The sequence below is a fragment of the Brachyistius frenatus genome, unplaced genomic scaffold (genome assembly GCF_029030835.1).
Source record: "Brachyistius frenatus isolate BFR_SWC_R1_liver_20210118 unplaced genomic scaffold, ASM2903083v1 Contig_14, whole genome shotgun sequence".
In the NCBI taxonomy this organism is placed as follows: domain Eukaryota; kingdom Metazoa; phylum Chordata; class Actinopteri; family Embiotocidae; genus Brachyistius; species Brachyistius frenatus.
The window spans coordinates 5,623,786-5,651,667 of record NW_027210613.1 but is presented as its reverse complement, the minus strand read 5'-3'; the positions used below and the strand labels follow the sequence as shown (position 1 = coordinate 5,651,667).

At 41.0% G+C, this 27,882-nt stretch overlaps 1 protein-coding gene across 1 annotated transcript; it reads right to left on the bottom strand.

The window, feature by feature from the left end:
• Positions 1–16,990: 16,990 nt before the first annotated feature.
• tent5ba (terminal nucleotidyltransferase 5ba) lies at positions 16,991–21,653 on the bottom strand. Its single transcript, XM_069693281.1, has 2 exons — positions 21,463–21,653; positions 16,991–18,574 (listed from the first exon to the last, which is right to left on the bottom strand). Exons 1-2 carry the CDS (start codon positions 21,610–21,612, stop codon positions 17,546–17,548), a joined length of 1,179 nt encoding a protein of 392 aa, XP_069549382.1. The 5' UTR covers positions 21,613–21,653; the 3' UTR covers positions 16,991–17,545.
• Between the last annotated feature and the right edge of the window lie 6,229 nt (positions 21,654–27,882).

Genomic DNA, 27,882 nt, shown 5'->3' with positions numbered 1-27,882 from the left:
TCTGCCACAAGACAGCATTATGTCTGGCAAGTACAGGTAGAGGCAGAGGCGACCAACTCGAGAAGTGGGACAGCTAAAGAGAGGAAGCAGACCAAGAGGAAGAACCAGCAATCAAGATCAACCTGCCACATCCTTTAACTCCTAAACAGTGCGGCTTGGGATTGTGGAAATGATGAAGAAGGAGAGGGAGAAGACATTTTTTTTTACAGCCCTTCTGCAACCTCCGACCCCTTTCCCAGGCGCTCAGACAAAATAAACTGTCTGATCTCTCCAGCAGCCTTGTTCTCAAACCTTAGATCTTACGTTATCCCAAATGTTTCCAACAATGTTCAACCCAGAGAAGAACTATTTTAATCAAGATAACTGTCTGCTTCATTAGGTCGCCTGTTAATGGCGTCATATCCACTTTACACCTGCTTTCTATAACTTGGGAAAGACCAGATGATACATCAGAGAGTGAGGAAGGGACTCAACAACTAACGAAAGCCACTCCTATCACACTGTTGTTTGTGTTGCTCACAAGTGATATAGCACAATTATTCAATGCTATTTGCTGCGCGTGAATATAAGTTTAATGAATAAATTTGCCTTTGTCTGTCATGAGTGACGTCAAATCCCTTTCTTTTGGCAATGGTGGTTGTTTAACAATAACAACAACTCCCAAAATCCCACACTGTGAGATCATCAAACGCTGTCTTTTATTACCGTTTAGACACTTAGTAGCAGAAATGATGTACTGTGTGTTTAAAGCAACAAGTCGATACCACTCTTATATCTGTCCTTTAACCCTTTGCACTCAGGAGGTCCCCGTACTAGTACCGGGCTGTATTTTGTATTATTTTTCAAAGGCTGGCGAGCTTTGCTCATTCATTGAAGAGGCCAAGTGTTAATACGATTAAAACGGATTTGGTAGTTGCAAATTTGTAGTTGAGACTTTTTATTAAAGGTTGAATAACACCGGCACATACTCACTCATTGTTACAAGGCCGGTATATAGTCTCTCATTTACAGTTTCGATTAGATGAAATTAAAAAAAATGAATAGAGTCTTTTATATGTCACTCTATAAAGAGTCTGTAAAGAGGCCTGGCGATGGGGACACAGAGATGTATTGTTTTTGAAAATTATCCCTGTATCTTGTCTCCATAGCGCTCTTTATTTTGACTTTAAAGGTGAGCTGTTACTGCATTTGGGGATATTTCTTTCCAAGTGGAAGTTTGAAAAATTAGCCAGGCTTAAATGGGTTAATTATGAAGCTTCAGCCGTTAGCAGCTCAGCACAAGGGTAAAGTTAGCCTGGCTCTTCCTGAAAGTCCAAAGCAAGAAACAGCCGGCACATAACATCCAACCAAACCACAGCATGCCATTTTTACAGTTTGGTAACCTATTAAACAAACAATATAATTTACTCATGCAGTGAGCATCAGAGTTTTTCAGCCTCTGCTTTGCTAACTGGCTGTTACTTCATGATTAATGGACGAATTCTCATTCAGCTCTCAATGAGAGAACAAGTAAGCAGTACAGTTTTTTTTTCCATAACTATGCATTGCACAGTGGAGCACTAAGAAGAGCATCTGAATACTTTATCCACCTCTGCATAGGAGAAACATGTACAGAAAATCCTACATGTATTGTTGTTTGCAGTGAATCTCCCTCACCCTGGATTCCCAGTGGTGCTCAGGCTTTACATAGTTGCATAACTGCATCTGTGTGCGTTCCCATACATGCATTGAAGAACCCTCAGCCTCTGCGACTGGGTTTGAGACTCTATCATTAGCCTCTCGGGTCTGACCACATCAAGTCCCGTCTTGTCTTTGTTTGTGAGTGCAGTAGAAAGTTAAAGGCGAGCTGTGTTGGTCGAGCAGACAGAAGAAAGTGGTCGTTCGTCCCTTTACTGTAGCCTACTGTACGTCCCTGCACCTCGCCCAGTGGTACTGTCTCTGCCAGTCAGACCAGAGACGCCAGGCTGGGGCAATTATGGCAATTTTTGGATGACATCAGACCAGAAAATGAATGATTTCATACAGCTGTCAATTTTTTTTTCAGAATCTGGTGTAGGATGCAGAACCTATAATAGAGCATGTCAAAACAGAGTGGGAGAATTATTTAGACGTTCACATCTGCACTTGGTAGGAAGGTAATCCCAGGCTGGTGGGGCTGGTTTGTCTGCTAATAATGACCACTGTTCAGTGTCGGCACTCACAAAAAGTAGGCTGAAGCTCCCTGAGAGGTTGGACCACCCAAAGACTTTAAGAACATCCTTGTACCTTCAGCAGTCTCTATTTATGGCCACACACACACCAAATCTGCCATATCCAACACTGTTTTGGCGGTGCCACGGTTTTAGGCCACCTTTGACCAAAATAACTGGTGGTGTCACCGTTAAGACTCTATCCAACCGAAATAACTAAATGACTAACTAGACTAAATCTGAATTATGCACTGAGAAAGAGATGTTTAACCTCATTCCTGACTGCAAAAAGTACCATCGCTGTGTGTCACCCAAACTGCAGATAAGGAAAAAATGAGACACAGAAAATGATTCACTCTATAGCTGCACAGTGAATATTCCAAAGATTCCTTTAAGAGCAGAAAAAGGTTGGAAAAGCATATGTAAAATATGTACTATAACTTATCCACAACCATCAATTACACACTAGCACACTGGACAGACACTGAGTCATTTGTATAGTGTGTCTGCAAAAAGATCCTGTGGTTCTTCCCAAGCCTGCGATTTGATCTCTGGGCTCTTTTCGTTTGTGCTTGAGCTTTGGCCTTATGCTGACAAACAAGTGCATAACGTCTTTGGTTTGAGACTGAAAAGGCAGAAAAAAATACTTTTCAATAAAAAAACAAATCAGTCATGAATGGAAAAGCAGCTTGAAAAAGCGCTGCGGTTTTGTACAGCGATAGCATCTTAATTCAAAAACTGGGACTCCGATTCAATAACTGCACTAATTACTAAAAAACTAAACCGAGCATTTAGACAAAACTGTGCTAATTGACAAAGCAGAGTTCCCATGCAAACAGTCTGAATTGTGTTTGTGTGCAAATCCCCTCTTAGTCTCATTTCCTTTTCAACTGCCCACTAATCCAATCACTGCACCGTAGTTCAAAGCCTGCAACCTCTGCTGCCCCCCCCTCCCACACACACACACACACACACACACACACACACACACACACACACACACACACACACACACACACACCCTCCACCCCTGCTTTGGCAGCTTTTGCACTGCTCTCTGTTGGAATCACATTCTGCAAATGAGATTTATGAGAATCAGGAATCAGATTTAACACCAAATAAACTGTTGACTGTACAAAAGCAGCTAAATCCTCAGTCACACACTTGTCCAGTTTGTTGTAGTTTAATTTAAGAGTTTTGACACTTCAGATCTGCTGAAAATTGTTGTATTCATGCCTTTTTTTTTTTTTAATACAAACTGGTGTTCATGCGACCTCTGATATCAGTCACTAAATATCATTCTAGTAATTTATAGATGTCAGAAACAGTCAAATACAAAAATCAAATGGAAACCAAAACGCGTGGTAACAAGAGAGAAGATATGTACGGTACCTCTCCCTGCCACAGTTTAGAATATCCATAATGTAAATTACTCACATTTGTAAAACAACCTTTTACCAGATGATCCAGCTACTAGATACAAACAGAAAGTAATAACCTGGATACATTTTATGATGTCTTGACTGTAACACTTCCTCTGACCTTTCAGATTTCACTGACAGTCTTCAGGTAGCAGACCTGTGAGAGGTTGTCATACTGTCTCATCTCTTTTTCATCAGTTTATCAAATGTTTTCTGTAGTTTGCACTGATGGTTTCACAACTTATTGCACCAGGTGCTGTCTTATTGCCTGTGTGGCCTTTTAAAGCAGAACTCCTCTCCATTCATTCAAGTCTGTGAAAACAGTTGTGTAATGTCCGGGGGAGCTATATTTGGGGATTCAGAGGTTGCTGTAATAAAGCCACATGCAATTTCTAACAAAAATCCTGTAATTTTAATTTGGGTACGTAATATAAAATAGGCAAGAGGTATTTGAGATGAGACGAGAAGATGCAGTCGTACTGAGAATTGCAGGTTCTAGTATTTTTGAGCATGTGTGCTTTTCCCATTTGATCAAGTGTATATTAATTGCTGCAGTCTGAAACAAAATACAGCAAATGTTATTATATTTTATTTTTCTGATTACTTTGATGCCTGTTATTATTTAGATTATTTAAGGGCGACACCCACAGCCAGAGATATTATGTTTTCAGGTTGGCCATACTGTACGTCCTGTTCTTGTTAATGTGATATCTCAAGAACGCCAGGAGGAACTTCTTTAAAACTTGGCAAAAACATTCACTTGATACCAAGGATGAACAGATTTTACTTGGGGGTCAAAGGTCAGGGTCAGTTAGAGCCCACTTTGACACATTTACATGAACATGATATCTCAGAAAAGCTACGATGGAATTTCTTCAAATAAGGCACAATTTTTCACTTGGCCTGAAGGATTTACTGATTAGAGTTTGGTGGGCAAAGGTCAAAGTTCAGGGTCAGTGATCTCGCCTCCTCCTCATTCATCTGTCCCGTTCTTGTGAACACAATAATCTCAATAACACTTTGAGAGAATTTGTTCAAACTTGGGAAAAACATTCATTTGCTACCAATGTTGACCTGATAAGATTTTGGTGTTCAAAGGTCAAGGTAACCGTCACTTTGTATTGACCGATGGTTGTGAATGCAATATTTCAGGAAAGCTTTGAGGGACCTTCTTCAAATTTGGCACAAATGTTCAGTTTAACACAAGGATGGCGTGTATAGCTTTAGGTAAACAAAGATCAAGGTCAACAGGACCTCAGGTCCTTCTTTATCCGCCCCATTCCATTCTCATGTACGCAATATCGCAGGAATGCCTGAAGAACATTTCTTCAAATTCAGCACAAACATTCACTTTATTCAAGGATGAACTAATAACATTTTAGTGACCGAAGGTCAAGGATGCTGTGACCGCATGATCGTCCTATTTATTCATCACACTCTTGTGACTCTCAGGAACACTTTAAGGGAAATTCATCAAATTTGGCACAAACAGTCACTTGGATTCAAGGACAAACATTTGTGGTCATAATGCAAGAATTCATCTGATTATTATGATAAAATTTCACACAAATGTTTATTAGGATAAAATAATGAAGTAATTACATTTTCAAAGGTCAACTTCACTGTCATTATAATGTTCTACAAAAACAATTTAAGGTCCTCTGTGCTGTCGGGCGGAAGAGATGATATATTTCATGAGTCTGAAAAAACATGGAGGTAAATTGCAACTTGACTGGTTGGCAGAGGTATACAACCTGTGTTGTATAATATCATTGAGTCTTTCAGGAGTTATTTCACCTCTCAGCGAACTTCTTTCATTCACCTCTTGCTGCCATTGTTTATGAGGTGTTATTTCTTTTTTTTGTTCCTGTTTAACTGAATGAAACATTGCACACTGGTAACTAAAGTTATTGTGGGAGCAAAATACAGTGATAATTTACATTTTTTTCACAATCTGAGCTTTGGCCAAAAAACACAGATCACAATATATTGTCTCTGCTGACCATTTACAGTATATTTCTTTCCTCAACTGGATTTATGTGGGAGGAACAAAAACAGTCAAATCAGGCACAAAACAAATATGTACATCCAAAATAAAGAAACTCAGGTTGTGATAAGAAAAAAAAACAGCTTGGCTATCTCAACATCTTTCAGCTGTGTTCGTTTCAAGTTTTTGTTGAATTTATTACGACCACATGAGACTTCAACAGCCCAAAGGAAAAGGAATCCTGTCCAAGAGCTCCAATGAAAAAAAAAACCTCCTGATGGCCTTGGAGGTCACCCCAAAGTCAACACAAGCTGATTGTTAAAGCGTGGGCGATGTCATGACCAAGGGGTCTTCAATGATGATGTCAGGATCTTTACTAATGGCTGTACATGTGTGTGTCTGTGTGTGTTAGAGGAAATGCATGCCCTGTGTGTTTTTCTGCACCATTTGGGGGAGGTTGAGGAGGCTGATGTGGGTATTTGTTTCTGTTCTGGTTCACTGACAGCACACAATCGTACTCTGTCTACGTGGGGTCCAGGAAGTTACAGTCTCAAAGCAGAGGAGGCGTCTCCGCCGACCGGATGCCTTAATTCATCTGCTCAGCTTTCCTGCGAAGCAGATCACGTGACAACAATGTGTGCTTTACATTTTGCACTTTTATTCTTACAACACCACGGTAATGTTGTTGCATGTATTTATTTTTTTAATTTTTTGACTGCTGACATGTAGCTTGTTTTATCCAGCCTTAAAGAGAGGGGGGAAATGGACATAAAGGACATCTCTTTGTCCTCAGGAGGAAATAGAGAAGCAGAATCAAAACAAAAAGATCACGAAGATGAGGAAAAGTAAAGTCATCCAATCAATTCATTAATGTATCTGTGCCACAGAGCTGTGGAAATCAGGTTATTGTGTTACATCACTTGGCTGAATGCCAAAGGTTACAATTAGCTGCCACAGGATGCTTCAGTAGGCCTGGATCACTCCTCTTTAACTCTACAGTTACAGGTGGAGACGTTTTGGTGTAAATGTCGCTTTTAGTTTGTAGTTGTTTTTTTTTAGTCACATTAATACAAAAGTCTGTTGATTTAAATAACACAATAAAAAATAATGTTTAAAAACATGTGATATATGATCTAAACAATTATTCAAAGGTAAGTAACATAATTGTACAAAGGTGTGTAAAAGTAACACTGGATGGATGAGGAGGATCTGACTGAGTTCAACAGTCTGGCAGCAACACCTCCTCATGACTGACTGGGAATGGGGAATTGGGATTAGGTATAACTAACAGAGAAAACCAAATTAAAAGAATAATACAAATGAATTCTTTACGTCACCGGTAAGTAGTGAAGAGAGGTCAGTACAGACGATCTGCTCCTGTAACCAGTGAGGATTTGACCTGCTGCATTTTGAACTGTAACAGCACAAACAACAGCGATTCAACGTTTCAGTAATTAAGTCTAAGTGATAAAAGCATGCAAGAGATATCTTACTTACAACAAGACTGAGCGAGCTAAGCAGTTTAGTGTTTCCATGTGCTGTAGTTATTCAGTTTGAGAAACGATCTCCGGGAAGCAATAAAAAAAAATAAAAAAAACGGACTGGATCGCGTCTGCGTTGCTAGGGTCGTTACTAAGGGTCGGCCTACTTCCTGGAGTGGTAAACATTGCGCACGTTACGTTCACACCCGACGTGTTGCCATGGAAACAGAGATCACACTTAAGTACTTCAGCGACGCTTACAGACCTCAGCGCGCGCGCGCCTCGGTCCTGAACGCACCACCGTCGCGACAATGATCACGTTAAAGCACACCCTCTCGTGTAATATTGATTAATTATATCCTCTGGAAAAAGAAAGAGGCTTGTATGAGACGTAGGCTCACACGAGTAGATGGAGCAGGTTGTTTCAAATCTGCGTGTTCTGGTGCTTCACTTCCAGTTTAGTCAGTGACTGGAAAATAAATTGTCCAAAGTACACAACAGACTGACCAAAGTCAGCACACCATGCCGAATAACTCAAACCTAAAATAAGTTTTATTGATCAGAAAGTACAGCGAAAGATGGGGGTGAAGTTATTAACAATATCACACAGGAACTTTTTTTTTTTTTTTTTTTTTGGTATTTTTCTTGGTGTCTTCCTGCCTGCTCCACAGCTTTTAGCAATAAACTTTAAACCTTTTGGTAGACAGACAAAATTATTTCATGAGAAAGGGAACTGCTCGGTTTTATATCTCACCATAAAAACTTGACTGACACTACAAGATTTACATTTATCAACAAAACAGCTGGAACACAATGGTAATTGCATGCACATAATTCACTCCCACTGACTGTTTAACGAGTGCGGTTTGATGTTTGGAAAGTCATTCAAGTAATAATTTGGAAAATCCACTGTGTTCCTGCTCAGGACCAGAAAAGTTTTGTCTTGGGAATCATTAATTGTATGCCATCAGAAGTATATTTCCAAAGATTAAACATCCGATTTGGCTTCATTATCATATTATTGTTTTAAATAAATGCAAGTAATTTATGTGTTTCCTGAAATGGAAGTTCTTCTTTTGATGAGTCATGAACTTCATAGCTGTAGTGAACATGGATATATTTGTATGTTTTAATATAAAACTATGTTGTTAAAGACCCCCACAACAAACAGTTTGTCAAAAGGATATACAATAAAGTTTCAAAACCTGTAAACAGTGTAATGTGGTGTTGCTCTGACAGGTTGTTTACATCTCAGACCAGAGAAAAAGCACATGTGAATTTTTTTGTGGAGACAGCCCTGACATTTTTGACAGTTTCCTGACATTGTTGATACTTGTTGCAGATGCACATGATTTGGAGCAAATAGCATAATGTTTCAGAAGTGAAACGTATACTGGCCAAACAGATCGCTGATTTATGTGTTTTGATGAGGCCTCATTTTCCATCTCATCTCAGTTTCAAACGGAGAAGAAATGCAGTTTGATAGAAATGCTGGTTTTGAGTGGGAAAGTTGCCATCCTCAAAAGTTCTCCAATAACCTTGGCGCAACATCAATATGTGGAGCGTTTAACGATTTTGCTCAGATTAATATCAACAAAAAGCCATGGAATTATTAGAACCAGATCAAGCTGATGTGCTCAGCGTACTGGTAGCCAATAACCCCAGTCACTCGCAGCAGGAGGCAGATTGTGGGGGTTGAGCAGCCAGACGACTGCGGCGGCGGTGGGGATGAAGAGCGGCTGTGAGACGTGGAAAATCTGAAATGTGGAACAATGACTTTTACTGGGCCCTGAGTAAACAAACCCACATCAGATTGGACCCAGGTCCTCACGCATGAGTCACCCGTCTCTTGAAAACCCCACATGGAGATCTTCAACAATCCTCTCTCCACTGGTGTTGATGAGGAGCACAGCTAAGCCCCTTCTCGCGACATTACGCTTCCTGTCTTGTTCCAGGAATGCAGGAAGGGGGACACCTGTGAAAGGACCCTTCTTGATGAGCGCCACATGACATCCAATTGGTTTGACTGTAGGAGGCTCTCACATGGTAACCATCACTTGATCCCACTTCTGAAACGTGTCTCATATCACCTCAGACATTTGAAACTTCAAATAAGAGAGTAAATAAGAGCCATATAATGATGAGTCAGCAAACAGTGGTGTGATTGAACCGATTCTAAAAATTCTCAACTGTAACTGCTATGTTTGTTGCAACAGAAATAAAGCTCAACAATGCTCCACCCATTTTAGTCATAGTAGTACCAGCTGGACTTTTTAGTGAAATGTGCCATGCTCAGTAACCAACAGTCCCGATACAAAGGACCTCCACAGTGTAAAGGGTTAAGGACTTATCAATATTGTTAAAAAGATTAAAACAAGAATAATATTTGAGAATATATATTGTAATATAAATATTTGAGAATAAACTTTCAGTCTCAGCCTTTTAAGTCAACATGAACATGTCATAACCAAATGTAGGACCCAAATGCACAACAGAGGCACGATTGCAGCAAACAAAAGACTTCACTTTGAAAGATACGAAGCACAAAGGGAACTACGAAGTCCAGAGTCCTGGCTGGGTACATGAAAAACTGATCACAGAGTGGCTGCAGCTGGGGCTGATTGGGGAGCTGGGAGCAGGTGAGGTGGGTGTGGCAGGCAGGGAACTCGGCATGGAGGGAGACAGATGCTCTGTGTGGACTATATAGTGGGTGAGATCCATTCGGATTGGCTACTTGTCAATTACATAGTTCACAATGTACTAAACGATCCGGACACAGCAAGCGAGTCATGAACTTCTAGAGGGTGGAGGGATTGAAACACGGGGCAAACTGAATAATACAAAAATATAAACCATGAATATATAAACCTCGAAGATTGAAAATTTAGCAAAGCTCTGCCTCTTTGGTTACTGTTGTTATGTCTGTCAAGCTTTCTGTTCTCACACAGTACTCCGTTTACAGTGATAACAGTGGGAGATTCACCACTTCAAATTCTCATTGTTCCAAGAATTAATCATTTTGAATTATTTTTTTTTAGACAATGGCGCCACGTAAACTCTCTTCAGGTTCATGCAAACCAACAACTCTCAAAGGGAAGTCTTCTGAGATCTTTTCTTTTTGATGTGTGGTACACATCAGCAGATTCTTCTTGTGAACAATGAAATTAGTGTTTTCAATAAGTCAGTTTAGCCTATGGTTTCACATACTTTTTCCAACCAACATTGTGAATGATATTCAATAAGGACAAGAACAATGCAGTGATTTGTGTGCTATTAGTTAAAATATATAGTTCACATTTGTAACATTGTGATAAAAAGTTGCCCATATTTATTCACATTTCTATTTGCAGGCAAATAATTCAAAAGACTTCTATAACTTTTTCGTGTCACTGTACTAAACAGACCATGTGGTGATTTTGTCCAAAAAAAGGGGGAACTTCTCAGTCTCAACTACATCCATTTTGTCCTTATATCAACATGAATTACATGGTTGTAGTGTAGACTTTCGTCACGTGTGTTTGTGTGGGTGTATGATGTTAAAATAACAGACAATAGTTTGATCTTTGCCGCAGAGTGAAGGGTGTTGAGCTGTTGCGTTCTCATAAAATCGGTTTTATAGTCAAACGAGGCAGATGTTAATTTGTGCTTTCAAAATCTTTTTAATTCCAGCTAAGAGAACTTTTTATTTTATTTATAAAAGCAGACATGTACTTATGTATCTGGCCGTATTTCTGAACATGTTTTAGGGAATAAATCTTAAAACCTCGGCTGCTGTTGCTCCAACAGCCATCACAAACAAATGTAAAAGGCAGGAGGACTTTCTATGATTTCTAACAGGGATTTACACTGTAGTCTTAGTAAATAATTTGGTTTATGGATTGAATGATGAAGAGAAACTGAGCTGACAGTCCCACCTCAGACATTATAGACTTTGGATTGGGACAGGGTGGAGGATCGGGCCGGGCATTGCTTCCCTCAGTGGGTAAACTCTACACACTGCAGCCATTCAGTTGGCTCGGCTCACTGGATAAAGTTAGGATTGTTTGTCAGCGGACTGTAATGCCAGGAATGCTCAGCGCTGGCTCCCCCTGTGTGCAAGTGTCTCTCACACTTTTGCCTTTCCACCGGCAGTTTGCATATGCGGTGACACCCAACGCTCCCTGAACTCTGAAGTGAAATAACAGATTCTATTTCTCTCCTGCAGGCTATCTTGGTATGAGGCACACACTCCAAACTTCAAACCACCATGCCCTTTGCCTCCCACCTCCCCAACCGAGGCTGACCGGTCCATACTCTGCACTGGCATTTTCGAGCATGTTCCATCTGGCCGTCGTGACATCACTTTCTAAATGAGCGCAAACACACACACACACACACATGACACACACATGACACACACATGACACACACACACACACACACACACACACACACACACACACACACACACACACACACACACACACACACACACACACTGGTCTGATGATTCACAGCAATGGTCAAAGCAGTGTCCAGCTGCATCCGAGTCCCACTGAGCTCCTCTAAAAGTCTGCTTTCTGGGGTTTTAATAGAGATTAATTATGTTTGACCCGAATACAGCATACAGTGTACACACTCATACTGGATCCACTGGAGCTTACTCAGAGGAAGAAAGCTTGAGTGCATCCAGGCCAAAAACCTTTATTACTGTGCTGCTGTCCAGAGTTCCATGTTTCCATCACTATCCCGTGCAAACTGTATGTTCAACTTTGGGGATTTCTAGGTTTTTACAAAAGGATTACGAGTGTATTTGGTGAGTAAACAAAAAAAAACACTAAAGTCACATGCTCTTCGAACCTTTTCTAAGATGAGTGGATAATTTCAAAATGCCTGAAAGTTAATATTTTGGAGAAAACTGTGTTTTAGAAACTCAGAAACTTACTTTAAAGTCCTAACAGGTATTACTGCAATCATGATGGTTTTAAATTATAGCGTCGCTTTGCCACAGCTGTATGGAGGCTCTTCCCTTGTGCAGAACTGCTGATGAACTTGTGGACATTTCTCAGTGCTGTACCCCAGCAACACAGCAACACGCAGACGGCAACACACACATCTCCACCAGCTGAAGTTGAACTGTCATCTTGCTCCAATCACGCAGACATGTGTTTCCTTTTTGCACACTCGGGATGATGTCACATCCACAGAGACATGTGCTCCCCGAGTACAGCTTAATTTAAAATATCTTCCTTATCTTCCTGACTCAGGTCAGTGTGATCAGGATGAAGTCTTAAGAAGTTTGTACTGCACCAGGGGACACAAACACGGAGAGAAAATATACAACAAACAGTAGTGCAGAAACTCCCCGTGGATAATGGCTAAGTGGGACATTATAATCGCTCCCTTGGGTGAATAAAGCCTTTCTCAGGAGAGGTAATAGCACACATACTAGGCGAGGGGTGTTTGATTTGTGTTGTGGCAAGAAATGGTGAAATCTCTGTCATTACTGCGTCTCTGGCCTGTCATCACCCTGGTTTCATGCAGACATATGCACAGAACCTCAGCCCACACACATCCACATCTCCAAATTAAAGCCCGAATTAAATGTCTCGGAGATCTCATACTATTATCCCTGGGAGAAAATTTCCACCTCTGTCATCTAGAAATGGCAGCTGATAAAAATCATTTTAATCGGCTGTATTGGTTCAACGTCTGCTCCTTGGTTTTCAAACATTACTTTACTTTGAATTCTGCTGTTTTTTTCAGTATCATAAATAGATCACAGTTACAGCTAGAAGCCAGGGAAACTATCTTGATATAAGGATTAATATTGTCGTAATAACCATAAAAAAACATTTGCGTGTCAGCTTGAGTCGTGTGTAAAAGCAACACACACACACACTCTGAGATAGTTTTGGTACCTTTTTGCTGAAAGCTCATCAATGAAAACCACAAACATTGTTCCAAAACAAGCAGTACAGGTGATTATGACAAGTTAACCAGGATGTTAAATGCAAAATCCTCATCAGGACAGGCTTCAAACCAGCAAGAAATAATTTCCAGTGTGTTTACTTCAAAATTACAATTACACCGAGAGCAAACCTTCACCATAGAGCATTTCATTGATCCTCAAACATTTTCATCCTTTTGTTGAAGCAATATGCTGTTATTTTATACAGTGGAAGGAGAATATTCATGTTCAGGGATAAACACGTAACAAGGCAATGAATAACAATTGCTGAAATTTTCCATGAACTGCACGTGACAGTGGAGGAAGGTAAATTAGGAAAGCCCATTAGAAAACATACGGTCATTTACGATCCTGAATCCAGCATCATGAAGAGGTCATGACTTCAACATGCAAATGGGATTGTGTCGTTTTTTTACAACCTGCAAAGATATATATAATATCAGTACCCTCATTAACCATTAAATGCGTTGTTACAAATGTGGAAGCAGGCTGCATCACCTCTACTATTTGGTATAAATAGATATGAACCATCTTCAAGCTCTGACTAATGCAACTGTAGCCAACAAGACTGGAAAGCCTGTAACTGTCCCAAGATGCGACACACCAAGGAGATTCAAAAGCCCCTTGTTTACTACATGTCACTTGGTTTGATAATTTAATCAATTTGTCAGGGAATTTTCACAATATAATAATATCTCATTACAATCAACCAAATGGATACATAATAATAATAATAATAATAATAATAATAATAATAATAATAATAATAACAACAACAATATTAACCTTATGAACAGCATCTTTCATACAAGAAATGCAGCGCAAAGTTTTTTGCAGCAAAAAATTACAAGCAGCGCTTCATATACTTTGTATAAAAGAACATAAAAACGTGTTAAAATGGAACTTTAAAAACATAGAAAAGAAATAAAATGCATAAGACCAAATGAAATTAAACACAAGACATTAACAGAGTTAAAGAATAAAATAAAGCAAAATGCATTTTAAAAGCACAGTAGTGCAAGTGCAAGAGAGCTTCAGGTAGAGTTAAAGGCTGAAGTAAAGAGATATGATTTAATATATTTACTGAACTAGCATCTCTTATACAGTGGGTACGGAAAGTATTCAGACCCCTTTAAATTTTTCACTCTTTGTTTCATTGCAGCCATTTGCTAAAATCAAAAAAGTTCATTTTATTTCTCATTAATGTACACTCAGCACCCCATCTTGACAGAAAAAAACAGAAATTTGTGCAAATTTATTAAAAAAGAAAAACTGAAATATCACATGGTCATAAGTATTCAGACCCTTTTCTGTGACACTCATATTTAACTCACATGCTGTCCATTTCTTCTGATCCTCCTTGAGATGGTTCTACTCCTTCATTGGAGTCCAGCTGTGTTTAATTAAACTGATTGGACTTGATCAGGAAAGGCACACACCTGTCTATATAAGACCTTACAGCTCACAGTGCATGTCAGAGCAAATGAGAATCATGAGGTCGAAGGAACTGTCCAAGGAGCTCAGAGACAGAATTGTGGCAAGGCACAGATCTGGCCAAGGTTACAAAATAATTTCTGCAGCACTCAAGGTTCCTAAGAGCACAGTGGCCTCCATAATCCTTAAATGGAAGAAGTTTGGGACGACCAGAACTCTTCCTAGACCTGGCCGTCCAGCCAAACTGAGCAATCGTGGGAGAAGAGCCTTGGTGAGAGAGGTAAAGAAGAACCCAAAGATCACTGTGGCTGAGCTCCAGAGATGCAGTAGGGAGATGGGAGAAAGTTCCACAAAGTCAACTATCACTGCAGCCCTCCACCAGTCGGGGCTTTATGGCAGAGTGGCCCGACGGAAGCCTCTCCTCAGTGCAAGACATATGAAAGCCCGCATAGAGTTTGCCAAAAAACACATGAAGGACTCCCAGACTATGAGAAATAAGATTCTCTGGTCTGATGAGACCAAGATTGAACTTTTTGGCGTTAATTCTAAGCGGTATGTGTGGAGAAAACCAGGCACTGCTCATCACCTGCCCAATACAATCCCAACAGTGAAACATGGTGGTGGCAGCATCATGCTATGGGGGTGTTTTTCAGCTGCAGGGACAGGACGACTGGTTGCAATTGAAGGAAAGATGAATGCGGCCAAGTACAGAGATATCCTGGAAGAAAATCTCTTCCAGAGTGCTCTGGACCTCAGACTGGGCCGAAGGTTCACCTTCCAACAAGACAATGACCCTAAGCACACAGCTAAAATAACAAAGGAGTGGCTTCGGAACAACTCTGTGACCATTCTTGACTGGCCCAGCCAGAGCCCTGACCTAAACCCAATTGAGCATCTCTGGAGAGACCTGAAAATGGCTGTCCACCAACGTTCACCATCCAACCTGACGGAACTGGAGAGGATCTGCAAGGAAGAATGGCAGAGGATCCCCAAATCCAGGTGTGAAAAGCTTGTTGCATCATTCCCAAGAAGACTCATGGCTGTACTAGCTCAAAAGGGTGCTTCTACTCAATACTGAGCAAAGGGTCTGAATACTTATGACCATGTGATATTTCAGTTTTTCTTTTTTAATAAATTTGCACAAATTTCTACATTTCTGTTTTTTTCTGTCAAGATGGGGTGCTGAGTGTACATTAATGAGAAATAAAATGAACTTTTTTGATTTTAGCAAATGCTGCAATGAAACAAAGAGTGAAAAATTTAAAGGGGTCTGAATACTTTCCGTACCCACTGTATCTACATGTGGTGTGTTATTAGCTAGGTTTTTTTTACCTGTCTTTTAGCAGAAGTTATAATTTCTTCTCATATAGTGCTCACATTCTTAGTAAAGTTTAATCTAACAACCACCAACCAACGAATTCCAGCATAGAAGCACTGACCGCTCTGGATTTACAGGTAAATGAGAGATTAAAGTCTTTACACACATTGCTTTGAAGGTATCAGGGGTCCAAGGCCCCTTAACAATTTAATCTGACCATGGCAGCAAAACAATAGAACAAAAGTGAAAGAATTTCGTATTAGAAACATTAGCAGGCTTACTGTAGTTTATATTGGCTCTGTTCCTCCAGAGAACCGACACCGTGACCGAAAAACCAATACCCCGTGTTTAACAGATTTATTCAAAGATAGGGAAGCGCAAAAAAAAAGTCTTGAATAACACCACATTTCTAATGCTGCTGCCTTTCAACATCAGTGTGGAGAGCTCTGTGAAGATGGAATGAATGCGAGTCACATATGGTAAAATTAACTGTGTTTTTTGTTCTGTCTTCAGAGTAGATGTTGACTCCCATAGAGACTAGCACGGCTCGAGAAGATCCGGGATCTGCTAATAATCTGTACGAGCTGTGTCAATCCTAAACCTCTTTTAACAAACTTTAGGCTATGCCTGTAAAGATTTTGATTTTGACTGAGACAAAATGACATGGATATAGTATCAGTCCAGCAGACTGGGCCGGGTTTCCAGTGGTAACATGGGTGGGAGAACAAGCCAGCCTTTGTTGAAAAGCTTTGGTATCACAGAAGAGAGAGAAGTCATTGTGCTTTAGAAAACCCTCCTTATGGTTCATGTCCTCAGATTGTAATGGATCCTCAGCTCCAGTTTAACAAATGAAACTCACTCCAGCCAGTAGTATATGCATTTCAATGGGTCTGGTTACTGCAAATGAACCGGCTTGTTGTCATCAACTTATCAAGTGTAGGACAAACAAACATCCGTCCCTACAGTGGAAACCATGACAACATTTGAGTCGATCTGTGTGTGTCAGTTTTTAGTCAAATCTTCTCACATTTAAAGGAAGCGTGCAGTTTATTGTGGCCTCGTGACAGAAAACAACTTGACTGTGCGAATGGAGAGGCAGATGAGATAATGACCGGTTTAAACTAACTGCAGCCCTTAGAAGCAAAGAATAAAATGTCAACAATCATTACAGGCCAAACTGAACATAAAATAACCACAATACAAAAAAAACTGGGGATTTTTCCTTCTTTTTTTTTAATCTCACAAAAATGAATGCTTCTGTTCCTGAAAAGAGAGACAGAGTAATCTAGAAAACACTGAATGCACAGTTCTCAGTTTACAGATGTATTTAGAACATTTTATGGTTCATTTCAGGCACTTGGAATTACAACAACATTCTCTCTCTGAACAACAAATACATCTTTGGTCCGGTATGTAATTTAAAAAAAGATAAAGCCAGAGTGTGAAAATAACACCAGCTTCAATGTTTGTTTTCTCAAAAATGTATTTCTCACACACAAAGTTTTCCAAAGACTTCTTTTTTTCTTTTCTTTTTTTAATACTTAAATAAGATATTACCGCTACATCTCAGAAATGACCAGCAATCTTACAGATGTTTTGCAATGTAGAGAGAACAAGTGAGAAAAATGAATGTGTCGGCTCAATTAGATGTACAGCAGTACAGGATTGTTTTAGTCAAGTCACATTTGGCAAACATGGGTTTCTATCTTGTGTGTTTTCATTCTACGTCCTGTTAAAAGGGCGACCTGTGCCCTCTGACGCCAGTTCAGCTACAGGGCAGCCACGTCTGATATGAATTACTGCATGGTGTGACTTGTGGCAGCTGCACATGTGCAATATAGTAATTACTGAAGTTGATGTCCTGTACGTATGGCGCTGGCTGGTAGTAACACGTGACGTTCGTCACAGTGGGGATGGCATTCTGCTCAGCTAGCACCTTCAGCGCCAGCATGGAGATGAGGCTGAGCGTCTGGCGCCGCTCGTGGCCCATCAGACAGACGGTGCTCTCGTTCACGACTTGGTGCAGAGTCATCAGGCACTCGTACCGTTTGTGCTCCATGCCAGCAAAGTGGTTCTGCAGGTAAGCCTCCAGCTTCCTGTGCTGCTCACCAATGTCGGGGAAGTCAATGAAGAAGCGTGAGCACATGTAGCGCTGCATATGCTTCATGTCCCCCTCTTGAGAGGCGCTGAACCCTCGCACCAACAGGTGGCAGTACTTCAACAAGCCGCCACCTCTGATTTCTTCAGGGCTGCGTGTAGCTATGGTCCTCTGACACAGGTGCTCCATAGCCTCCTTAAAGTCCCCGTACACGCTCTCCCCAATCACGGTGGGGTGAAAGCTCTCGGACATGGGCGTCTCCGAGCAACGGTCAAACAACAGCAGAGAATCGAGGCAAATCTGGAATGAGTCCACGCTGAATTCGAACTGCCGTCGTAAAGAGTCCACAAACTTAAGTTCCACGTTCTTGCCCGTGTTGTTGGACAGCGAGATGAGGCTCCAGCGGTCTGTGTCGTTACAGACTTTCACCAGTTTCTGTACGTAGACCTCTTTGAGGGTCAGTGCCGTGATGCGCTCCTTGGAGACTCCGGCAGGCAAGAAGTCCAACAGGCAGTCCAGCACGACGTCTTTCACCAGACGGAAGGCCTGATCGTCTTTCAGCGGCACACCGAAGATCAGGTCGAGGTCCTTGTAGCCCAGTCCAGTGTCCTGATGGAGTACGTGGCTGGCAGCCGAGCCATTCAGCCTCACGTCCTTAACGCACACACCTCTCTCCTCCAGCCTCGCTCGCACCACCTGGACAGGGACGACATTATTAATTCATGACAGAATTCATACAGGTTCTTTCCAGAAATGTTTTTTTAAATGCCCTTGCAGTTTCAGAGATGACACACACACACACGTAGAGATGTCTGTGAAGTCTGTGATCCAGGTCCATCTTCCTCTCGGTCAGACTGTCACATTTGATCAAAGTCATAGTGATAAGAATTATAATCCTGAGCTGTAACCAAGAAAGAGTCTGTGTAGGACCAGTGCTGTCCAACAGAAATGGCAAAAAAAAAAAATAATAATAAAACTTGTTAAATGCCAAAACCTCAGTCAGTAACGGTCCCTTCCTCTGTTCCAGTGACCTGCACAATGTTTAAATGTGGCTATCTCGCCTCAGTGCAGCCTTTAAACAGGATGATCTACAGCTGGAGAGGGAATGCCCACTGCTATAAAGGTGCAAAGGGGAACATGTCCTACAATAATGCATCAAAGTATGTAATCTTCCCTGAAGCAAAATCCCAATCTACATGTGCGATTAAAACTTGCTGTCCTCAGGACATTTAGACGCAATTAAAGCATTCAGTGGAAACTATTAGCTTCCACATCCTTGTTGTATCTGGCAAGCCCTTTGGAGAAGTTAGTCACATTAATCAAATCAATATACACGGCAGATGGAACTGACGCAGACTGTAAATATGTGCTTTACTGACTGTGTGCGTAAGCTGCATTTGGACTCCACAAATACTTCTATTATGCAAATAATAACTGCAGACAAAATGAAACAGTGAAACCTGCTGCAAAGTTCGGTTGTTACATCTCGCATGGAGTCCTAAATCTCCCTACTGGCAGTGACCTGTCAGATTAGTGTCTATTAACTCTCTCCCAGGGTGATCAGATAACATGATGGCTCTATTTATACATACTAGGTCAGGCTATAGACAAACAAACTAGGGCTTTAATAATCATTATCTATAAAATTGATTGATCAGTCGATTAATTTTTTGATTAATTGATCGGAGTTTTTTTTTTTTTTTTTTTTAAATAAGTGTTTCCCAAAGCCCAAGGTGCAGCCTGAATTGTCTTGTTTTGTTTAAACCAACAGTCCAAAACCAAAAGACATTCAGTTTATCATCATGGAAGCCTAAAGGAGACAGAACATTTTAACACTTAACAAGCATAAACCCTGACTTTTATCAGTTTTTCATTTTAGAAATGACTCAAAACAATTAATCTATCGGTAAAATAGTTGGATATTGATTTTCTGTCAATCAACCGATTGATAAATTGAATACTTGTTGCAGTTCTAGAACATGCATTTAAAGTTAACCCCACACAAGGGTGGAGGAACAAATCATCACAGCAGTAATTTGTCGGTCGAGAGCACTGTGATCATTCGACCATAAAGTGCTGCAGATTGGGTTCAAATTCCAATCAGAGGCAGAAATAACTTGGTCGCTGAGTGTTTCCGTCACCTCCCTATCAGATCGGTCAGAGCAAAATTCATGGTCACACTTTAACACCTCTCCTTAGTCATACATGCTTTGATGCTGGCGAGTAGCTCAAGCACAGGTATTATTCTGCTGGTTTTACACCAAATCCTGCCAAAAAAAAAACAGCCTCCAGCCTCTTTCCGCTCTGTCTCCCTTCTTTAGAGAATTTGTTTTTAATAAAAAAAAAAAAAAAAAAAAGGAAGTGAAACAAATTCCAGGAGGAGTTGTACAGCACAGTCTGATTCACTTATAGGCTGTGGGCCGCAGGTCTGAGAACAGCAGGTGCTGCTATATTGGCTACAGTGTTGTAACTCCTTGGACTTGAGCGCTACATGCTGCAGTGGATGCTCGTATAGCAGCATGTTTATCCCTCTAACTCTGCTGGCGGGACAAAAGTTCCTCACTCTCACTCATGCCGCCAGTGATCCACAGAAGAGGCACAATTACACAATAAAAACCGATTCAGAGATTTATGATTGATCACTGTTCAGCCAGCTCTAAATGAATCCATGTAACAGATGGTAGATTTTAGTAAAACTAAATTATACAGCGTTTCCACAAATCCAGATGAAACACAAGTCCCCACATTCAAACCTGCATTTAAGCCTTCTGCATGTCCAATAGACCATTCATCTTCCACAGCCACAAGCATGAAGCTCTGAGCTTCACAGGCTTGTTGAAATCATCTTAAATATGTCACCATGTGAATAAAATGGAGGGTAGGAGGGGGCTTGGGGGGGGAGGGGAGGGGGGGGGGGTAAAGACTAACATGGCATTTTCTCTGCACTTTAATGCAAAGCCAGCAACTTGGGGATACCACAGGGGAGGTGAAATGTGATCCGGCCACAATGCAAGAGAGGCTGGAAATGTGGAGGGACTTTGGCATCTGTGAGAGTCCAACCAGGGGAGCTGTAAAGACAGTGTACTCTTCACTGCATGTCCTCCAGCCTGTTCTTTGAATGTGATGGACACAGACAAATCAACGACAATCAGCAATTCTACATTTTGTTATCATATATTAAAGAGACTACAGGGATAAAGTTACAGAGATATATAGTTTACCTGCAGGAAGTTTGAGACAATAACCTCTGGAAATAAATAGCAGTGCCGTTAATTGGGGGAGAAGATGCGAGATTCAAGCTTGCCACAAAATGAGGAAACACAATTGTGATCCACTGTGGAAATACAATTAAGTAATTTGATTTTTGATTTGATTTTATACACTTTATTAATCCCCGAGGGGAAATTTCTTCAGTAAGAAAGGTCCCCGGGAATGTCACATCTTTTGTGGATCTGTGGCTCAAAGTGAGGTTTGGAGACCACCAGGAGTAGTCGAGGGGTTTCCATGGAGTTAAAGAAAAACAAATTACTGTGTCATTTTTAGTTGTGTTTTTTTTTTTAATGTGACCGAGTGTGGGTCGGTACCTGGACGATCTGGCGGGGCTGCACGGACAGAGTGGGGAAGTTTCCACGGCCGTGGATGGGCACAGCCTCCCCGAGGATCGAGTCCAAGCGCTGCACCTGATCCCAAGACAACACACAGAACCGCCGACTCTGATCCGAGGCTCCAGACATGGCGACGTGAACTTTAGGTCCCCCCACCCCTCCAAAAAAAAAAAAAAAAAAAAAAGAAAGAAATGAGCAGATGAACCGGCGCTTCCTCCTCGATGAGTTCTGTATCTGCTCTCTCCAAGACGAGCCAGATATCCCTGAGTTGTCAGCTGGCGAGCGGGGTGCGTTTATTAATCTTAAAGTGAAGGGTAGAAAACAAGTTAGTTCAGTCTCAAGTGCGGAGGCTCGGTAGTGTGATTAGCCGCTTCCTCCGGTGTGCGCCGCTTAAATCCGGTCAGTCTGCAAAGAGCCTATTCATGTGGACGGTCCAGCGTGTTTAAAGCCTTCTCATTAGCATGAGCCCCCGCGATTGGCTGCGGTGTTTGGTCACTGATTATTGGACGCCCCGCCTGCAGGAAACACCCATCGTGTGACGTACTTCGCAGCTTGCTCTCCAGCAGCCATCACTCTGACGAGGTTTTCCCCTCAAACAGGTTTTATGGTCTAATGATCCAGTGATGCGCATCAGCACCACTAGAGATAAGCACTTGTTTGTCATTTACGTCACGGTGAAACAGAGTGACTGATTATGAAGTTCAGATTATAGCTGGACAAACAACTGTTTTATTTGAATGATTTATAGAGACTTGTAAGAGGGGGGGGGGGGAGTAATAAATCATTTACACATAAAAGGACAAATAATAGAAGAAAGTCAAAAGGAACATAACGTTATGAATTGTAGTTTTTATGCTTTTCTTTTTTGTTTATCATCTCAGCCTCGTACCTTCTGGCTCCAGTTTGGGAACCACCGCGCAAGACTAGCAGTTTGTTACTTCAATTTGTCTTTTTCCCTTTATACAATATGTAATGTTAGAAACACCGAAGCAAAAACGCAACAACAACAAAAAAATTACACATCCTTCTCTTTAAAGACTTTGAAGAGAGTACGGATCTTACAGGGGAACTTTTTTTTTTTTAAAGAAAGGGGTTGAAGTTCGAGGACTTTTAGCCAAATTGAGTGAGTGAATTATATTTGATTGTAAAAGCTTGTTTTTTGTTGGTTTTTTGCCTTTTCAGGCTGATTATTAATCACAATAATAAAACAAACATTTAGATACTGAAAAATCTAAAGGACACAATATAATCAAGCAAAATATAATATGTTGTAATTTCTTCTTCAGCTTTCTTGCATATAATATGTGATTCAAAGGTACTTTCATAACGTTGTGGTGTGTACCAGGAGGCCCCAGAGACGTCTGTTACTGCCTGTCAGCTAAACTAGGCTAGTTCGCTTTTAGCTGGGTTAGTTTTATCACTGTTGTGATTAAAGTTCGACTGCTTCCTTATTGATATATGGTAGCCTATTACAAATTCAATTTAAGACATTGGAACACAAAAATATAAATAATGGGTAAATTATCTCACTGGCTAGCCAATTCCCATCATTGCTGTAGTTTTTGGGGTCTTGTTCCACATGCAGTTTATTTTAAATTTCTTCAAACATTTTCTCAAAAATTTCCCAAAACATTTCTCTAAAATACAAATTTAAAAGAGCACGTATACAACCACCTACCCTATCTGGTATTAAACAGACACTATAAAACAAAATCCTGAAAAATGTTTTGCTGGAATCCAGAAGCTGGGTTCAAACTAATAAACTTGTAAAATGCTGCTAACCACACATTGTAAAACAGTACGTCTTCATACCTTTGAGTTGTGTGTTTACTCAACCAGTGGAACATTAAAGTCTACGACCACATCATTCATTGAATGTGCTCATGACTGCGTGGGGGTTCATGAAAAGGCTTAGATAACCTGTCAGCTATCCATTTTACGTTTTCAGATACCTCACTCCCATCGTTTTCCACTCTGGCTGCTTATCTGTGAAGCAGATTGTGTTTTTATTTGTATAGGTGCACAGACAAAGACATTCCTCTTGTCTGAGTAGAAGAAATTTGTCTGCTTTTATGTCCAGTACCGGAGTACGTAATGTTCAACCTGAGGAGGTCTGTACACGTTAAAATCGCTTTGTTTTACTGGTGAATCTGTTGTCTGATGTCAATTCCCTCAACTTTTTTTTAGTCTCTCTGAATTTACAAAGTCTCTCAGGAGTGGACTATGGCCACTCTGCCATTGTCTTCATCCCGTATCCTGTCCTGCGCACAGCCTATTATGTGTTTAAATGCACTAAATATCCCTTAATGAGGGACTTCACACAATGGTAGACATTACTCACAATAGCAGACGTTACTGCTTCAGTGATGAGAAAGCCTTTAGATTGTTCCACTGTATAATTTTCCAGTGAACAATGCCGGTGAAAAGTAAAGTAATTTCCTCTTTTGAGATATATCATCATGTATAAAGTCCCATACTTCTCATATTTGTCCACGCAGCATGTTTGTGCTCCTGTAAAATGTTTACAAGAGAGTAAAGTTATATTATGATGGACCTGTGTGAGTTTTTAGCGACGCAGCAATAAAACACAAACAGACAGAATCACTTGCTCGTAACTGTTTTAGTTCACACACTTTTCAGCTGTTGTCAACAAACCCACAGCTGGAGGTTGGCAATGCCTCACAAACCCCTGAGAGGCCAGGTGGTGGTCTCCACAGAAGATCAACTCAAATCCTGTGATGTCCACATAATCCTGTTTCTGTGGCAACCGCATCCACGGTTGTCGGGCAGCTGGGCAGAGGCGTCTCCAGCCGAGGGTCCTGCCAGGTACCGATGTGAGACATCTGCGTCATCTGACTATAAATAACCCACCATGTGGGAGCTGTGCATCCTGGGAGCAGAGCCAGCATTTATACCTGAATGTGAAACACTTAGGGGACAAAAGAACAATGATGGCAGATAAATGTCAGTCCTCTTGACATTCTCAGGTTCCCTCACAGCCCCATGTCAGAGGGAGACTCTCGGATATGAAGGCAAGACATTCATGCAGTGGAACAAAAGCAGCTAATACGATGAAGACTAGATGCCTGTATCCACACACTTAGTATACTGTATATTCCATTACCTCTATACCTTTTGTTAATGCATATTACTGTTATTGTTACTGGATTATCTGTTTATCCCTGAGTTGTCATCCTGCGGGAGCCATGTCAACAGAGACTGTGAGTCTTACAGGCGTGGTGATATAGACAGTATTTAAACACACCTTAAACAACTAATTCATGAGGCAGGAAGCAGTCTGAAAACATAACCAAATACCAGGAAGCAAACAGTCTTGAGTACATAATATTTAAGACCTTACATTAAACTCTGAAGACATACGTGCTCCTTTTTTTTCTCTCTCTCTCTCTCTCCTTTGTATTTTAGCTCATAGGCTGATAAAAGATACCCGACTGTGATTTTTGTTGCCGCTGTTGTCAATGTGTCCATCTGTCTTTGCCTCGTGCGCAGTCAGAAGAAGAGGAACAATTGGAGCTGAGCGGGTTTCTCCCGAGTGCGAGGTCACGATCGGACGTCACGACATGTCATAAATGCTCGGCTGAAAATTGATGTTGCCGAACAACAAGCACAGAAGTGTCACGGTGATCAATTGCACGAAGACAGACAGCTCCGCTGTCACACTGGACGAGCTGCGAAGCGCTTTTTTTTTTTCCCCTTCCTCGTCTGTCGGGGCTCCTCCAATCCGAGTGAGTTATTTCCCCCAAAAGACTTCTTTCGTTACACAAGAAGACCAAATGGTCTCTATAGTTAGCGTGCGCATCATGCGTAACTGTGGACAGCGTTGCCGGAGCCAAAATAGCGATGCAGCTGCTGCTCTTACGTCGCATGACCGACATTGTACCGCATGCTTGATTCTGAATCAAATTCCGTTTCGATTTTTTTTTTTTTTTTTTTATTTTTTTTAGACTTAAGTAAAAGTAGCTTCTTTGTATTGTTCAGGTTTGTTGTGCCACTGCAGCCAATAACCGGTCTACACAACCAGGTTATGCTGACCAGTCAGCCTGGCCAGCGCAGGGGGGGGGCCTTCCTGTCATCAAGGGAATGGGTGATAAGGGTACGTTTACTTTTCCGGATTGCTCCATATGACAAATCCACGGGATGGAGGAGCGAGGTTACGCAAACAGCCGTGCCTCTGACGTCAGAGTCCCTCTGCTGCCTGCTTGATTGATTACAGTAGTGCTACGCCGAGCAGACCAGTGTGCTGCTGAAAGAAAAATAAGGACACACTAGAGGTTCAAATGCGATCACGCAGTACACTCTCCGCCCCGTCCACACCTGCACTATCACATAAAAAAAAAAAAAAGATTTATTTTTTATTATTTATTATTTTAATCAGAGTAAGCTACTCTGAAACCCTATCGTGACTTACTTTGCTTTGTTGCTTTAAAACTTAATTTTAAGTGTGTAATTAGTGATCGTACGGTATGTTACCACCAGAACAGCCTTCTCATCTTGTTGTTTTTTTGTTGTTGTTTTTTTTTACTGGTTTATAATTATTGTTTGAATGCTGATTCAGCATTTACACCATTGAGATCCTGTTCCTGACTTCTTCCGTACCTTTTTCCGGTCGCTTCTGCATACTTTCACCGATTTCAACCATTCAAATTTCAGCTCTTTCAGCACATGCTGAACATTCAACTTTTTTTTTTTCTAACATTTATAATTTTGAAAATATGAAGCATATTTTTTTTTTTTAACATTTCTGCATACCTTTACCTAGAGACACCATTCAAACTTTAAACGGGTCACACGCCCTTCGTCTATTACCCTGACATTCACTTTTCTTTTCTTTTCTTTTTTGATATCTTCTCCAGTTTTTTCATAAACACAGTTCAAGCATGACAAGGTTTTGGACCATTTTTCAGTTTATACCGGGTGTGTATTGCAGCAGTGAGAAAGGGTGACGTCATCGCCGGCGTGGAGGAAGGTGACAATTTCTCTGCCCACAAATTTTCAATGTGGCAGCGCAATTTATACATCAAAACGGTAGGGATTTTCGTCGGCTCTCACCCAGAGCGACTCTCATATTGTCCAAAATAGTCTGTGTGCGTAGAGTGGTCCCCACCAACTCTCCCATAAAGTCCCATTATACGAGCTCTGAAAGATGGAGTCGACGTCTGAAAACCTTGGCGTCTGTGGCTTTGGAATAACGCCGATATAATACGCATGGCCGACGTGAAAATTGGTACAGCAAGCAATGACCCGTGTTTGCTGCTTGTGCTGAAGTCGTTGTTGTTTTTTTTACGATAGGGCCGCAGGTTTTTTTTTTTTTGCGTAATGAGGACTTGTTTGGGAGTATAAAACCCATTGTGTTCAATGGAGGGTCAGTCTGACATGGAGCGCTGTGCTGTTGCTGGGTAACGGATCTGCTCCCTCACGCACACCTGCGCCTCGTCTATAATGAACCGCTTTGATGTGTTTATAAAGATGTGCTGTACATAAACATGTGCAAACCGCTGCTCCTCCAGGTGTTTGATCTTTCAGACTCCAATCAGCTGATTTTTAACTGTCTAATAACAAAATTCTTTCGTCGCATTTTCTTCAGCTCTCGGCTTCTGTATTTGAATTCTGCAGCTTGTTTCGGTGATTTCTTCCAAATTTTAAGTCCCAAGCTTTGAGTCGACATTTCTGTCTTTTCAGCTATTTTGCATTGTTTCGAAAATATCGTTCAGCTTAAAGCTTTTGGTTTTGCATTTCTGTATTTGGTCAGATGCCTTCAGCTTATTGAGCTCAGTTTTCAGCGAGAAATGTCAGCTTCAGCATTCACACAGCCATTTTCACCAGTAAATGCATTTTGTTTTGTTTCTAAAGTTACAAACTGCAGCACTTTTGTAACTTTTTTGTTGTTGTCATTTTCCCTATCGCAAATGTTCTGCAGATCCATAGTTATGTCATCGTCCCAGCAGTGACTGGGTCAAGGTTATTGCACTGTCGAAGTGCTCTGAAGCTCAGCGGTCAAATATAGTCTGAGACTATGTATTACGTAAGACTGGGATCACTTTTCTCTCTGAATGCGTGGAAAGAAACAAAGTTGTGTGGAATGTTCAGGGAATCATAGATAGGGAAAATAAATCAAACACAGTGTGTCTGAGTGTTTGGGAAATATACAAAAGTTTACAGTAAAGCCAGCAAGAAATTCCATTAGGAAGATTTTTTTTTCCCCAGAAAATCAACTTCCCTCATCTATTTCACGTAAAAGTGAGGAAACTGGTTGCATTGTCATACCCAAACACATTTTCTCCTGCGGATCTTTTATTTATTTATTTTTCTCAAACTCTGAGTTAAGCACGTGGATATCTACACATGCCACTTATTCTTACCCAGAGGGGTCTATGTATA

What these genes read in the sequence shown, in the direction of transcription:
- tent5ba (XM_069693281.1), bottom strand. Translation starts at nt 21,612, where the DNA reads ATGTCTGGAGCCTCGGATCAGAGTCGGCGGTTCTGTGTGTTGTCTTGG. An exon ending in AGCCCCGCCAGATCGTCCAG is followed by an intron (nt 18,575 to 21,462) that starts GTACCGACCCAC and finishes GTCCCTGTCCAG; the next exon opens with GTGGTGCGAGCGAGGCTGGA.